The following is a 16,371-nucleotide window of genomic DNA, read 5'->3' on the forward strand; positions in this document are numbered from 1 at the left end:
TTTTAGGCAAAGTATAAGACAATACTTTCTTAACAGTATAATTGTAACCAGGAATCAGTCTTCAAGTAACAATATTCAAATACTAACATTGTTGGGTAAAACAGAATTTGGTTTTATTCTGAATCCAGTGAAACAGATTGGTGGTTTTAGCTGATATGAAGACTTTCAGGAGTTTATATATGTTTAAGTATTTGGCAGATGCTTTTATCCAAAGCGACTTACATAAAATAATACATATAAAACAATCACTGCAAACATTATCATTTAAGGGAAGAATGTAATAGAAAATATCAATACAAAGTGTCAAGACAGAATAAACTCTCTGCTGCTGCAGCAACAGAGATACAGTCTATAGGTCCCTAAGATATATAGATATCTAATGTATTCATACATTGTTTATGTAGGATACACGCATATGTATATATAACCTAATCATATTGTTTCTTCAATTTAAAAATAGTTTACCGTTTTTTTCCCCCTCTCTGGGATTATATTCCCAGTTTTGATCTCGGACGTCCGTTCACTTATAGCGTATAAGAATATTATATTACTGTTAAGCAAACTATGAATAATAAAACACGCCAAAACATGTGTCTGTTATAATCGCTACACGTATGACAAAAAAGCGCGTGAAAATCAGTGGTATTCAGTGAGGTAAGATAAATTAAATGCGCTGACAGTTCATTGCTCCTGCTTTTATATACTGACTGTTAGTCGGTAACACTTACAGTCATACTCATTGTTCACCTTAGCAATGTGATCACGAGAGTCGAGTCGGGAGCTGGTGTATACTTTAGACAGCTTTATTTGCACACCCAGAACGGAAGTCCAACCCAATATATATAAACCCACCTGGCACTCCCCCTGGTGGTCACTGGGTGTAACACAGTGCAGACAAAACATGAAGCTCAATACACAACATCCCTCCCCACTTATTCAGATTCACACGCACCAAAAACCACCCCTATTAAACCCGGCCTATAAAAACAGACTAGGCCATAAGCACTTAGAACATGTGTTATGTGCAAAATGATGCTTTGTGCGAATCAGCGGTGTAACAATAAAATACATTGAAATACCCACTTAGGGGGCTATTGTAAATAGGGAAGTCAAACTTAAAACACATACATGCTTACTGAGGCCTGGGGGTAGACTACCCCCGAACCTCGGAGTCATTCCACGGGGATTATTCTGCCCCAAAACGTGACATGACTCTTTAACAACCCACTCCCCCACAGTTCAGAGATTAAGGCGGTCTGGAGCTCTGGTAACCCGGAGTGGATACCTCCGGCCTGGCGCTCCAACATCTGCTGTCCGTCTGGGTGACCCTCCTGGCTCAGGGGCGACTGTCCCGGTTTCCAGAGCATCCCCTCTTGTCGGAGAAGGGGGAGGAGCAACCGGCTGGGTCCCAATTGTCAGTTCACTCGGCACAGCTGGTTGCTCTGGACCAGTGGGAACCAACAGCGCACGGTCACCGGCTCTCATCTGCTCTATGTGACGTCTCCAGAGCGCGCCTGCCCCCACATCCACGGAGTAGGATACCGGTCCCTCTTGTGATGCCACCAGTCCAGGCATCCACTTCTCCTCCCCCCGTCGATAATCACGCACCAGCACGGCCTCCCCCACTGCAAACCGTCTATCCTTAGCCACCAGGGCTCTGCGTTCTCGTTGGCCCTCCTGCGCCAGCTCCACCGTAGCCGACACGTTCGGCTTCACAAGGTCCAAGCGGAGCCGACGGCGCAGGAAGAGCATAGCCGGAGACTCACTCGTCGTCATGTGAGGCGCATTCCTGTAGCTGAGTAAAAATGCCTCCACTCGATGTTGCAGCGTAAATGTTCCCCTAGATGCTTTCAATGAACGCTTCAGCGTCTGCACAAAACGCTCTGCTTAACCGTTCGTGGCGGGGTGAAACGGCGCTGACCTTTTGTGCTTCACTCCGTTTGCCCGGAGAAATGCCCCGAACTCTGCCGCTGTGAATTGTGCCCCATTGTCACTAACCAGTGTCTCTGGTACTCCGTTGCGGGCAAACATACTCCTCAGGGCCAGTACAGTCTTCTCCGTCGTCGTCGTTTTCATCACCTGTACTTCCGGCCACTTAGAGTACGCATCTACCACCACCAAGAACATGTGTCCTTCGAACGGCCCTGCAAAGTCCACATGGATCCGTTGCCATGGGGATCCCGGCCATGGCCAGGTGTGCAGTGGGGAGAGCGCCGCGTTCTTTTGGTCACGTTGACACGTAGAGCATGTCCTGGCCTGCTGTTCAATCTGGGCGTCTAACCCCGGCCACCAGACATGGCTCTGTGCAATGGCCTTCATTTTGACCATGCCCGGGTGCCCGGCATGTAGTTCTTTCAGAAGCTGCGGTCTCAACGCTGGAGGAACCACCACTCTACTGCCCCATAGCAAACACCCATGGATCACCGTCAGTTCGTCTCGTCGCATGTAGAAGGGTGCCAACGCGTCATTCTGCCCAACTGTCCCAACGAACTGGCCTGACACTACCATCTCTACTACCCTAGAGAGCACTGGGTCATATTTAGTTCCCTTCCTAATATCTTCACTGTCCACTGGGAGTGCGTCAAGGTGATGTACTGTCACCCTACCTACTGCGTCTGGCTTTTCCCCATGCGCTACCTGCAGTGGCAACCGTGAGAGACCGTCAGCATTCCCATGATCCGCTGCTTTCCTGTATTGGATTGTGTAGTTGTGTGCTGATAACACTAACGCCCACCGCTGCAGTCGCGCGGCCGCCATAGGTGGCGTCGCCTTACTGGGACTCAATATACTTGTCAGCGGTCTGTGATCTGTGAGTAGTGTAAAATGGCACCCGTACAAATAGGCGTGGAATTTACGTACCCCAAAAATAATTCTCAACGCCTCCCTTTCAATCTGAGCATAATTTTGCTCCGCCTTGCTCAATGTCCTAGAGGCAAAGGCTATGGGTCTCTCCTCACCACCGGGCATCACGTGCGAAAGTACTGCGCCCACCCCATACGGCGACGCGTCGCACGCTATCCGCAGGGGCAACCTGGGGTCATAATGTGTTAGCACCTGTTCTGATTGCAGGTGGTCTTTTGCTGCCTTAAAAGCTTTCTCACACTCCGGTGACCACTTCCATGCCACTCCGGTGTGCAACAGCTCATGTAATGGGCTGAGAATGGTTGCCATGTTTTTTACAAACCGGCCATAATAGTTTATCAGGCCCAAAAAAGAACGGAGCTGACTCACATTAATGGGGGCTGGGGCCTCCGCGATGGCCTTAAGCTTCTCTGGGGACTTATGTAGCCCTTTTTTATCAATGACATGCCCCAAATATTCTAATGAACTCTTGAAGAATTCACATTTCTCCTTCTGTACTCGCAAACCGAATTTTTCCAATCGGCCCAACACTGCATCTAAGTTTTTTAGGTGATCTGCATCGTTCTCCCCAGTCACCAAAATGTCGTCCAGGAAACAATGGACGTTGGGGAGGCCCTGCAACACTTGGTCCATGACTCGCTGAAAGATTGACGGCGCAGAGGTGATCCCGAAGGGAAGACGGTTATAGCAAAACATTCCCTTCTGCGTGGTAATTGTCAGATATTTACGGGAGCTTTCCTGAACCGGAACCTGTAAATATGCGTTCGCCAGATCTAATTTGCTGAAACGCTGCCCCCCCGCCAGTGATGCGAAAAGATCCTCTATCCTCGGAATGGGGTAATGTTCAGCACAAAGCGCGGGATTCAAGGTCACTTTAAAATCTCCGCATATACGTGCTTTCCCATTTTTTTTTACAATGGGTACAATTGGAGTAGCCCATTCACTAAACTGTACTGGAGACAGTACGCCCCCCTGTTCCAAACGCTCTAATTCTTCCTCCACCTTCGGCCGAAGTGCATACGGCACCGACCGTGCTTGGAAGAACTTCGGTTGATACACCGGCTTGAGGGTTAACGCCACCTCAAAGCCCTTTAGTGTACCTAGACCTTCTTGGAACACCCTGGCATGGCTGTCTAGTACTGTTGCCATTGTGCGGTCTTCCTGTATGGGATGTGTGGCTCAAACAGTTTTAATCATTGTCCAATCTAACTTTACTTTTCGCAACCATTCTCGTCCAAAAAGAGAGAGAGCGTCACCCTTAACCACATACAGGGGGAGATGTGCCCGTTGTTTGTTGAGACGCACATCTACTTTTATTACCCCCAAGGGTGTCCTAACCTGGCCTGTATACGATCTCAACAGTAGGTTGGTGGTACGGAGGCGTAACTGGCTAAATTTAGCATTGTACAGTTTTTCTGAAATGATTGACACTGCCGCACCTGTGTCTAACTCCATTTCGATAGTTTGTCCCTCCACTTTGGGTCCAACCCAGATAATCGCTGACGCAGCGCTATCGTGTTTAACGTTTTTTTCTACATCCACTACATGTAAGCCTCCCACCCCATCTGAATCTGTTGTCTCTGGGTCGCTGGGCTTAGTCTCCACCTCTACCTGATCGGCCCTCTTTTTGAATTTTCCTTTCGTTTTCTGTCCCTTTTTAACCACAAAAAAATTTGTTGTCTTCGGTCCCCCTTTATCCTCCCTGCACATACGAGCTATATGCCCCCTTTTTCCACAATTGTGGCAGGACTGGTCCTTGTAAAAACATTCCTCCATTTTGTGATTTACTCTACCACAACGAGTGCATTTACGGCCCGGTGGCAAGGAGAGAGAGACAGCATTCACCTTCTGTGAGCTACTAAGCTGTTGAGATTCTCGTGCCACTGTTTCTATTGAGACTGCTAATTCAACTGCTCTTTGGTATGTTAAATCCTTCTCTGTTAACAGCCTCTTTTTAATCGACTCACTGTTCAACCCACACACTAACCTGTCTCTTAGTGCATCCTGCAGGTAAGCTCCAAATTCACAATGCTCTGATAATTTTTTTAAATCTGTTACATACTGTGTAATAGTTTCCCCCTCCCCCTGACCTCTCTTATGAAACCTATATCTCTCCGCTATCACTATGGGCTTTGGGGAGAAATGTGCTTGCAACAATGTCACTACCTCCCCATACGTTTTCGTGCCCGGCTTCTCTGGGGCGATGAGGCTGCGCAGTAGACCGTACGTCGCCGGTCCCATCACGCTGAAAAACACCGGCAGCTTCCTCTCCTCATTCAGTCCATTTGCTGCCACAAAGTGCTCAAACCTCTCCACGTACGTCGACCACTGCTCCGTCGACTCATCAAAGGCATCCATCTGTCCAATGACGCCCGCCATGCTCGCAGGTGTGTCGTCCCGACGTGAGCCGTACCCCCGCTGCTATGCGAAGCTAACGCTAACAAAGCTAAGCTAACGCTAGCCGCCGATAAACTCCGCGGATTCGCCGCCCCTCGCCTTCTTAAACAGTCGGCAGGCGCATCCGTGCTCGTCGCCAATTTTTATATACTGACTGTTAGTCGGTAACACTTACAGTCATACTCATTGTTCACCTTAGCAATGTGATCACGAGAGTCGAGTCGGGAGCTGGTGTATACTTTAGACAACTTTATTTGCACACCCAGAACGCAAGTCCAACCCAATATATATAAACCCACCTGGCACTCCCCCTGGTGGTCACTGGGTGTAACACAGTGCAGACAAAACATGAAGCTCAATACACAACACCTGCCAAATGAATTGCACTGAGTGGAGCGGATCACCACTCCAAGATGGCGGCCACGCGTCTCGTCTGCGCCAGTAGGCAGTAGCGGTTGATGCTGCGTCTACTTATAAGATGTCTATGGTTATAACGTTAGCAGTGAGTTTGCAGCCTCACTGATTTAACTACACAGCAAATAAAAGTCACGTTACTAAGCCAATAAACGTTATCTTACATTCAAAACTTACCCTGTGCAACTTCAAATGTCGAACGAAGTTGGAAGTTGTTGCGTCTCCGTCTGTAATATTCGAACTGCGTGATTTGCATTCGGCAATTCTTTTTATGTTGACCAAGTCGTAGTTTTTATACCCGAACGAAACCAACATTGGCATAATTGTTTCTCACTGGCACGTTGTTGGACAACTCTTGGTCATTGGTTGTCCTGCAATTTGATTGGATGAATGCTGCATGATGAAAACAACGTAGATCTAATTTGATTGGCTGTTGTACTGAGAGCACACCAGCTGACAGGAACAACACGCTGATAGACAGACGGAGAAAATGAAAAATACGGAGCGCTCCCAAATAACTTTTTAAGCTTTGGATTTTGGGGAAAGTGGCAAGTCAAAAGGATCAAGTCCAAGTGAAGTCACAAGTCATTGATGTTAAAGTCTAAGTCGAGTTGCAAGTCTCTTTACATTTGATCAAGTCGAGTCTAAAGTCATCAAATTCATGACTCGAGTCTGACTCGAGTCCAAGTCATGTGACTCGAGTCCACACCTCTGGTGATGACTGTATTATGATGATAGTATATATGATAGTAGTAGTGGACCCCGACTTAAACAAATTGAAAAACGTATTGGGGTGTTACCATTTAGTGGTCAATTGTACGGAATATGTACTTCACTGTGCAACCTACTAATAAAAGTCTCAATCAATCAATCAAAAACATTGATCAACGAGCAATTATACGGTTCAAATCCAAAGTATGCTGCTTTTAAAATGTTATAAATGTGTATTTCTGAGATTTTCTTGTCAAATTTAGGAAAATCACCCAAAGCCATTAGGAACTATCAACCTAAGTTCATTGGTCAGTCAAACATGTTTACTTGTAAGTAACTATCAAGAAGACAATACTAAAGGATTTCAAAATCTTATTCTATTTTATATATATTAATAAAACATCTGTTTTTATGTCGGGTTTATAGCACAATTGGCAACAGGAGGCGTTTCCCCTGCCTGATTATTGCCAAGAAGAGCACTACGAAAGGTCACAAATGTATCACTGTATACCACGTGATGACCAGCACCCGCTTTCATTGGTTAAACGCGTTTAGTGCGGAAGTAACAAACGGAAGAAAACCCAAGGCAAACCTCACTCTCAAGTAGTTAAAATATCACTTACTAGGTCCCACACTTTATATTTGCTAGGTCTATTCAATGGGTAGTGATAAGAAAATAAACCGTTTTATGTCCAGAATTTAGCGCACAGTCTGCAACAGTATTCAAACGTTAATGTCTAGTTTTATTCCGCGGTCAACAGAGAGCGCCATCGCTTTAAAACAGTTCGCTGTACTTTCAGCCAATGGCGTCGCTGTAATGCACCGGTGGGCTGCCCTCTGTTATGGCCAGCCCATGCCGCGACGACTCTTTTTAATTCCGGTGCCACTCAAGGACGGAGGCAATGGAAAGTTTTTGTTCATTTGGAATTACGAGGAGTCGGTAGGGTCCGTGTAGATGGAGGTTCGTGTGACACACGGCAGCACACGGTCGTCGGACGTCATATGTTGTTGAAATAGAGGGAAGAGCAGGAGGGGAAACATGAGTCGGCAGCCGCAGCAGCAGTCCCAGGGAGTGGTCTTGACGGGTTACCACAGCAACGCAGAACTCTTGCCCAAACCGGGACTGTGTGTGCCGTGTCCATCAGCCCAGGAGCAACACCCCCCTGCGGCCAGGTGGGACACCAGCATGTGTGTGTGTGTGTGTGTGTGTGTGTGTGTGATAACAACATCTCATGTTTTAAGTCTAATTCTTCTTGGCTGTCATCATGAGTGAGTGAGTCATGCAGCTGCCACTTAACTGCACAAGCTTCAATGTTGCACGCCACCAAATGTTTTGACTCGCATGCCTCTAGCCCCGCCCACTCTGCCATGTTTTTTTGTGTTTGGTCCCCTTTGTACTTTTCTAATCATCACCAACTTGTTATGCATGCCCATGTTTTGCAAAGTAGAAACGTTATTAGTGCAGGGACATTGAAACAGCAGGATAGTGCCAGGACACTGTTACAGCAGGAGCTAAACCACTTGTGCACACTACGGCAGTGCTATTAAACTGGCGGCCCATGGGCCAAATCCAGCCCAGGAATGACATCAGACTTTGTCCATGAGTTAAAATGAAACCTGGGATAAGGAGGACTTGCGGTATTGCAGCAGATTACAAAAGCACCACAGTGCTGTCATGTAGCGCAGGGATTCTCAAACTGTGGTACGTGTACAACTAGTGGTACACGGGCTGTATCTAGTGGTTAAATACGCACTGTATATGGACTATGATTGTTGATGAAGTTTGTACAGTTTGTGGCCAAATATATTAAATGTAGGGCTGGGCCGATAAAACTATCAATATGTATCGCGATAGACACATAATCGATATCAATACAAAATTATGAAGCAAGATGCGTTTGATTATCCAGCTGGGAATCCAGGAAACAGGAAATGTCACTGAGCAAAGGGAAGTACACGCTAACAGCCAGTCATTGAACAGTATTATATAACCTGCTCAGTAGCCTAGTGCAGTGTTTTTCAACCTTTTTTGAGGCAAGGTGCGTTTTTTTCATTAAAAATTCCGGCGGCACACCACCAGCAGAAAACGTTAAAAAATGAAACTCCACCAGGTCGTCGTGCCTTATTTTGAGTTTGTTGGTGTTTTCCTGTGTAGTGCTTTAGTTGTTGTCTTGCGCTGTTATTTTGGTGGCCCTTCCTGTTTTGTTGGTGTTTTCCTATTCTCCACACCTGCTTTGTGTTAGCAAGCAAGGCTATTTAAGTTGTTGCTATCCTTCTTTGTGTGGACATTGTTGACTGTCATGTACGGATGTACTTGGTGGACGCCGTAAGTTTTTGCTGTCGTCCAGCATTCTGTTTCTGTTTACTTGGTAGCCAGTTCAGTTTTACTTGTGTTTTTGCATAGCCATTCCTATGCTTCATTGCCTTTTCCTTATGTTCATTTTTGGTTTAAGCAAAATATACGTTTTCACCTGCATATTGTGATCACAACAAACCATCCTCGTCTCACCCAACACATTACGACTTTTACAAAGCAATTAATTACCAGCTGCCACCTACTGGCATGGAGTATTACGTGGTTTACCCTGCCGAGTTCTACACAGCACAGACACTAAGCAACGGCGCATTATTTGCAGATTATAATTAATGAGGAGCTTCCCAAAGTACTCTGTGTAGTGTTCAATAGCTTATACACTATTGCCACCTAGTGCCTCGAATCTGCAACTACCTTAAAATCTACTTTCATTATTTTATTACTTAGCTGCGCTCATCCTACCTGGCTACCAGACACCCTACCCTCTCCACTGATAAATAGCACTCTTGGCTGTATTTATTGGCAGGCTTAAGTCATAAAACGTATCAATATTGATCAATATAAAAATGGTATATTGTGATATAGTATTCAGTCATATCGCCCAGCCCTAATTAAATATACTTCCATCCATCCATCCATTTTCTACCGCTTATTCCTTTTGGGGTCGCGGGGGGCGCTGGAGCCTATCTCAGCTACATTAAATATACTTGTTAAATAAAAAAACATTTTGCCTTGATTTTAAGGAATACTTAGGTGTGCTATGCTACTGTATTTTAATGTTGGTCATTATGGTGGTACTTGGAGAGCCAAGTTTTTCCTGACGTGGTCATTGGTGAAAAAAGTTTGAGAACCACTGATGTAGAGGATCTCACAAATGGTCGTCAAAGATCCGCTATTTTTGACAGGAGCGCTCTTCTGTTCTTTGATTGCAAAATAAGGTAGAGTGCTCCTGTCATATACTGTAGAGGATCTTTGACCACGGTAAACATATTGCTTGTGTTGTAATTTATGACTTTGTTAGCCTTTTGGTGAAGTAATATATTGAAGTATGTCAGAGCCTTGCATTGATATTAAACACAAAACAAGAACAAAAATGTGGGTGAGTTATGTGCTAGTTAGTATCTCAAGCAGGTCAAGTCCAAAGTCTTGTGTGTCGGTAATGAGTAACAACCAGTCAGTGTGTACGTGATCGCTAACGTGACGCAGAAACACCACGCACACAAAATAATCTGTAAAGTCGCACAGCTCACAATTACACCAAGATTTAGGGGAAGATGTACCTCAAGTTGTGCGAAAGGTTATTTTGGCCTATGAACTTGTTTCACGTCTCAAGAACAGCCAACGACTATTACACTTTATGACAATTACAAACGTTACAAGGCGAGAAGTGCTTGTGTGGTTGACTGTTGCTGCTGTTGTAAATATTGACAGTGGTCAACTTCTTTTGACACTTGTTAAAACATTGTGTCGTACAATGGTGACACATTGACTCTATAACTGATAGTGTATATTTGCTATGGAAAGGATTGTTAAACTGATAAACTTTGTTTGTTTGACCCCAAAATTAGTTTGAATACATGTGCAAGTAAATTCATTCATGGATATCTGTGTGCATGTGCGCGTATGTTCTGCCTTTTTTTTGTGTGTGTGATGACACAAACAATAAAAGGAAACACCCATAACTCATCGTAAAGCTATAGAAAGCACTGAGCAGGAACTAAGCTAGTATGGAAATGACGACCGACTCTTTTATTTATAACTGTCTTGTTTACATGCTGAGTGCGTGTGTGGACGGTGCATGTTTGGATCAACACGCCGTAAATTCAGAGCATACTCCAAAAGGTGCACAAATGGCCACACCTGCTCTTGAGTGTTGACACACATGTATTTGTCCAGCATTGTTGTTCTAGCTCGGCTACAGGCTCAAGACCAAAATATTATTAAAAGCAGATTTGGTAGGCAAATATTTTTCATATTTAGTATAACTTCCACATACGTACCTTTCTTTCTAAACTGAATGGACTGGAAACCGAATTAGTCATCTATTTTGTATTGTTATTAATCATTACTAATGTTTGTAATTTGCTACTAGCTGTTAGTACTGTTGTGTTGGCCCAAGACTTTTGCACAGTATTGTGTACATGTACTGCGTGTGTGTGTGTTCCAGATGGCTTGTCCCGCTAAGCAGAGAAAAAAACAGCATCACGTTACAGCTTGCCTTTGTTTTGCCTCCCGCAGCAGTGCGTGTCTATCATTGTTTCCTCTTGAAATGATAGCCACAGAAAGTTGTGAAAGACCCGGAACATTCCAGGAAGCACAGGATTCATCTTTTAATATATCTCTGAAACAAATCAAACGCGTTCATATTTTTAAGTATTTTTTTCCCTTTAAAAAAAATATAGAATAATCTGATCCAAGGTAAAACTTGAAAAAGGTTAGTCAATTCATGCTGAAATTACACATTTAAATCAGTAATATATTTAGACTTAATTGAAATATCTCTTCTCTTTTTTTTTTTTTTTTGTATTTTAACTTGATTTATATACAAATATTTTCTTTCGTACTTTCTAACTTTGTTCTTTGCAAAAATGACCGACACAGGTCGTTTCACTGGTTGAAAACTGATGGCAAATCATGTCGAAATGAAAAAGACAACCTATTTATTTTAACTTATTTATGTCTTCTTTTAGCAAATTAGCAAATATTTGTTGTTTTTTGTAACCTTTGCGTCTTTTTCAATTATGACTAACAGAGCGCTGTCACTTTAAAAAAAAAACAGATGCAAGTCATGTCAAAATGTACGCAGACAAAGAAAACCTGATCTACTGAAGGTGTGCGCAGAGGATGGCATCTCTTAGAGGAACTGCACTTGTTTTAGGAATTTTGCCTATCATTCACAATCCTTATGTAAGACAAGAAAATATTTTAAAATTTATTTTATGCATTCTAAATTGTAAATAAATGCGATCAAAAGTCAGCTTACAATGAAGCCTATGGGAGTCGCTCTATTCTGCCTATAAAGCCCTTAAAACGCATCCAAACACCTCCATTAAGGTTTTATATACATGCTGAAAGTGTATATTTAATGTAGTAAAGGGTACATTTATAATAACATTTGATATTTAAGTATTTTGCTGATTTGCAGTAATTTCAAAAACGCATCACAATGTTCCCTTTTGTTTTCGACAACATCACTGATTATTACTCACTGCAGACTTCTTAAGAGCCAATAAACATAATAAAACATCACTTACGGTGCAATGTCTGCTGTCATTAAGATGCCGGCTGATAGAATCTTGTTATAGTTATTAGTCCCGTTTAGATGAAGAATGACTCATAATCCTCGTGGAAAAAAGGTGTCGAACCAAACGTCTTTTCATGTCTTACTCTCCATTCTCGGGTGAAAATTGGCTGTCAAAGTGTACCAACTTGTCTGATTATGTCCTCGTCCTTCTATCCAGGTGAGAGGCATGATTTAGGATCTACAATAAACTTCCAGGGAGCAGGGAAGCGAGGAAACAGGTTACCACTCGATTATGTTACATAGGCAAACAAGCTAGTGGTCACAGCGCCGCTATAAATAGTTTGTTCGTGTTAGCGCTTATAATAACAATATCACTAATACTTGGTTAATATTCAAGCCACAAAATGTAAATGGAGTATTGTTGGCGGTTTTTGGGTGGTTATTTTTGGGGTTTTATGGGTGGAATAGAGGACGGACTGTTATTTACACGTTTATTTACGAGTTAGAATGCATTAAAAAAAAAACTACATCTGTTGTCATGTCTTTTATAATGATTGAATGATAGGCAAAGTTCTAAAATGAGTGCAGTTCCCCTTTAAGTGAGTAACATAAGGAGAGCAATTCATTTAGCATGTCTGTCTTTATGAATACTGACCGGTATGCAGAATATATGTTAACCATCAGAACACCCAAATTACTGGGAGGGGAAGATGCAGATATAATTTATATGTTTTATAACAATCTTTGATTCATCAAAACAAACTGTTCTGCGGCCACTTTTTTGTGACTATATTCAGCCTGTCAAGAAAGGACTGCAAACTGGCATTCGCACAGGAATGCTGTGAGAAAGGAGTCGATCACGCTGCAGCTTCATCCAAGTAGGCTTGTCAACATATATAAAAAATAGATATATCGTCTATTCAGCAATATAATTTTAACATGGTATAGCTGCTGGATTTATTAAAGGGGGCATATATTTTTTTTCTTACATTCAAAACACTTTGTTGTCTTCTGCATAACATGTAATGGTTCTTTTGTCAACATTGTGTATATATTATGTTTTACAGACCGTTTTCAAACTTTCGGATGCGCCACAACAAGAGGATAGAAAAATGAAGGACCTTAATGACTACAAAGTCAGACTACAATGGCAGACTGACGCTAAGCTCTTCCGATAAAACTTGACCATATATGGATATATCCGCTGACGCCACCAATTGGAAAAACGTCACAAATTGGGCAAATTAGAAACGGCCCGTTTGGAGGAAGTATGAAGGAAGGCAATGTTTTATAAATATCTCTGCAATACCTCCATGGTTTAATGTCAAACAAGACAGGTACAAATAGGTAAGAAAAGTTGGTTTTGCATAATAGGTTGCCTTTAAGGGGCTGATCGAAACAAATTAAATTGATGCATTTTGGTGTCTTCTAGCATTTTTCTAATGTTTTTTTTGTCATTGATATGAAGAACACTTTTTGCTATATGCATGTTCTTGGGTCTGGAACATTCCAATGCACACTCGCAGTTAGTGCCAATGTCTCCCATGAGCGCACCTTCAGCGTGCTAAAAAAGTGGTTTCGGTTTTATATGCATTGCAGGACTTTTTCTAAAATGCCCCAGTATAATGGTACATAGAGGTCCGCTGTTTGTTTCAAAACATAACAAAGATAAGAGCGTTATAAAAGGAATGTGCAATGAATCATCATATACGCAATAATACCAGTTCTCAATTGTACACACAGTCTTAGTAAATCACATGCAACACGCCTACTAATAGTACACGCAATTTCTAAGGGCCGGATCTACTAAGATTCAAATAACAAGCGCTAAACGGCGTGCGCAATCTATAAAATAGCGTGCAGTATTAGTGGATGTGTTGCGTGTCATCTACAAACACTGAACAATTGAAAAGTTGTGCAAATTAGCTTTTTGCATCTACTGTACAGGGCATCGCCACTGAGACACATTCATGTTATCATGCTCCTACCTGAAGGAGACACCTACCACGTGTAATGGTCATTTTAGAAGCAGTCTTACTCGTGCAGTGAAACTACACTAAAATCACTGTTTTTCATATTTTTTCTTAGCGCTGTGAAGGGGACACCCATGCAAAGGGGCTGCACTTATGTGCTGGAAAAATGCATACTTCAAGAGGTTTTTTTTTCATATAGAAGACATCTTAACAGTATATATCCGATTTGTTAAAAACAAACAAATAACACCATTACAAAAACACAGAGCAAACAAAAATGCATCAATTTAATTTGTTTCAGCATACAGTATGAAATTATAAAAGGATGTTTCTGAATAGACGATATGTCTAGTATTTTTTATCTATATCAGTCCAAATATGTTACACACACACATAGGACAAAGGATTCTCATCCGTCCATCATCTGACTTTGCATTGCAAAGTGTGTAACTTGTCAGTTTGCACGTACTTTTCTGACGTGCTAAATAAAGACGCTAATTTAGGTGCCCCGATCACTTTCTAGTTTATTAAATCAGGCTGTGTGTGCTAAATAATTATATTTGCATTATTTTCTCCCAGTATTGGGGCTGATGACCAGCATATATTTTGCATATTAATGAAGACAGAGATGCAGAATGGATTGCACGCCTTATTCTGCTCACTTAACAGACACAATCCACTTTGCACACGTTTAGTAGATCAGCTTTGCGTGTGCTATCAGGTTTGCACGTGTTTTATTACATGCAACCTTTAGTACAGCATTTCTCAAAGTGTTTTCAATAAGTACCACCTTAGAAAACATTTGGCTCTCCAAATACCACCATAATGACCATTCATTAAAACAAGAATCAGAATCACTGTTTTAGTAAATCAGGCCCCCCGTTACTTGTCGATAATGACCAGCATGAGCACCTCCAAAACTGATGTCAGATCTTACAGAAAAGCATTAAGACAATTATTATTATTTATTTTTTTAGTAATAAAGCAATATTTGTAATTTAACATCATCAAACGTCACTGTTATTATTCTTAACTGAATATTTTAAATTTAACTTCCTGCTGAGCCACTCCACGTGTGTTTTCACAATTTTGTGGCTGTTGTAATGTATGATTTATTTATGGTGAGGTCAAACATTTATTCATATTTTTTGTGCAGGGCAGCTTTTGATGAAGTTAAATGATTAACTCTCTGCTGTTTGCTAATGTGGAGGAAGTGCTTCCTTCGTCAACAAATCTCACATGAAGCATTTCTGTCATTCCTTACAGACGATGCTGTCTTAAGCTTCGTGTGTGGAGTTAGTTATGATGATGACACTGTTCTGGAGCTATTGATAAGGCCCACTGGGAGGAGAAACTGATAGGAGAGCAGTAGAAGTAAGAACTACTCCAGAAAAAGTCCAGTTGAAGTGGATGATGACAGGAGGGTGCAGGTCGCCGCTGTGGGTTCACCTGTAGGTACAAAATATCTAGAAATAATCTGCTTTGCGTTCACTTTTTTAATATATTTAACATGTGTGAGGTTAGTCCAGCTACAATGTGTAGTACAGTAGTTTCATGAAAAATAGCAACTTGTTGTTGTGGTGACTTTGAAAACATCTAAATTAGTAATCTGTAATATGTGTGGACCAGCCTGGACACTTTTGATGTCGTGCTGGTGCTTACGTTACTGCCCAGTGTTTCTGTGGCGTTGGCTTGCAGGGGGAGGGCAGCGCTATATGACGTCATTGTTGAGTTTGCACGCTTGGCCATTACGCCAAACTCTGTAATCTGTGTGTGTGTGTGTGTGTGTGAAATTATATTGAATTTAGCACGTACATTAGCTTGAACAGTTTAGCTTACTACCAGTAATTGCTTTTTGTTTTGTTGCCTCTATCTGAATTCACCAAAGGTGCTGTAAAATAAACACTCCACACCTGTAGGGCGGCCATATACACTCATTAATACTCACCTGTCCATCTGCTGCCGATGTGGATCCTAATTCGTAACAACACTTGTCATTGCACAGTATCTCAAAGAACTTGAGGGTGCCTGGTGGCAGTGGTGGGTGGGATACATTGTAAATCATTTAACATGAATGATTACTGTATTTCAAATAATGGTTTTAATAAAAGTAGGTTGTGACACAGAGAAGCAGATTGTGCAGTGACCGTGAAACTTGGACATCTAGGCTGCTATCTTTTGTGAGACGCTTGTCGTAACTGTGCTGTTAAACATTGAGCAGTGTTTGGAATTGAAAGCAAAAAAGGGTTGTAGGTCATTAGAGTGTAATATCATTCACCAATTTAAGAGCTGCCACAATAGTGTATTGGAAGGGTTTCGGACTTGATGCTGGTATTTAGACAGTGTAAAAGTGTTTTTAGGAAGTGTGTCGCTTTATTACTAATGACATTGTGTACATGATCCACTTTTGACATATACTGTACACTGTAACTACATGTGCACTTGTCCAACATGAT

The 16,371-nt window shown here is 42.2% G+C and overlaps 1 protein-coding gene across 5 annotated transcripts in view; it reads left to right on the top strand.

Annotated features, from left to right (window-relative positions):
• The window catches only part of arhgap18 (Rho GTPase activating protein 18), a 48,033-nt gene that overhangs the window by 9,329 nt on the left and 22,333 nt on the right, over nucleotides 1–16,371 (top strand). For 2 of the 5 annotated variants that reach the window (XM_061929234.1, XM_061929236.1), the window contains exon 1: nucleotides 7,101–7,557. The exons of 2 other annotated variants lie outside the window; for them this stretch is intronic. In XM_061929234.1, the coding sequence (XP_061785218.1) occupies nucleotides 7,424–7,557 (134 nt within the window). In that variant the 5' untranslated portion in view covers nucleotides 7,101–7,423. Of the gene's footprint in view, nucleotides 1–7,098; nucleotides 7,558–16,371 lie in introns of those variants that run through there. One more of the 5 variants, XM_061929237.1, reaches the window with a different exon arrangement.

The sequence above is a fragment of the Nerophis lumbriciformis genome, linkage group LG34 (genome assembly GCF_033978685.3).
Source record: "Nerophis lumbriciformis linkage group LG34, RoL_Nlum_v2.1, whole genome shotgun sequence".
NCBI classification, from domain to species: Eukaryota; Metazoa; Chordata; class Actinopteri; order Syngnathiformes; family Syngnathidae; genus Nerophis; species Nerophis lumbriciformis.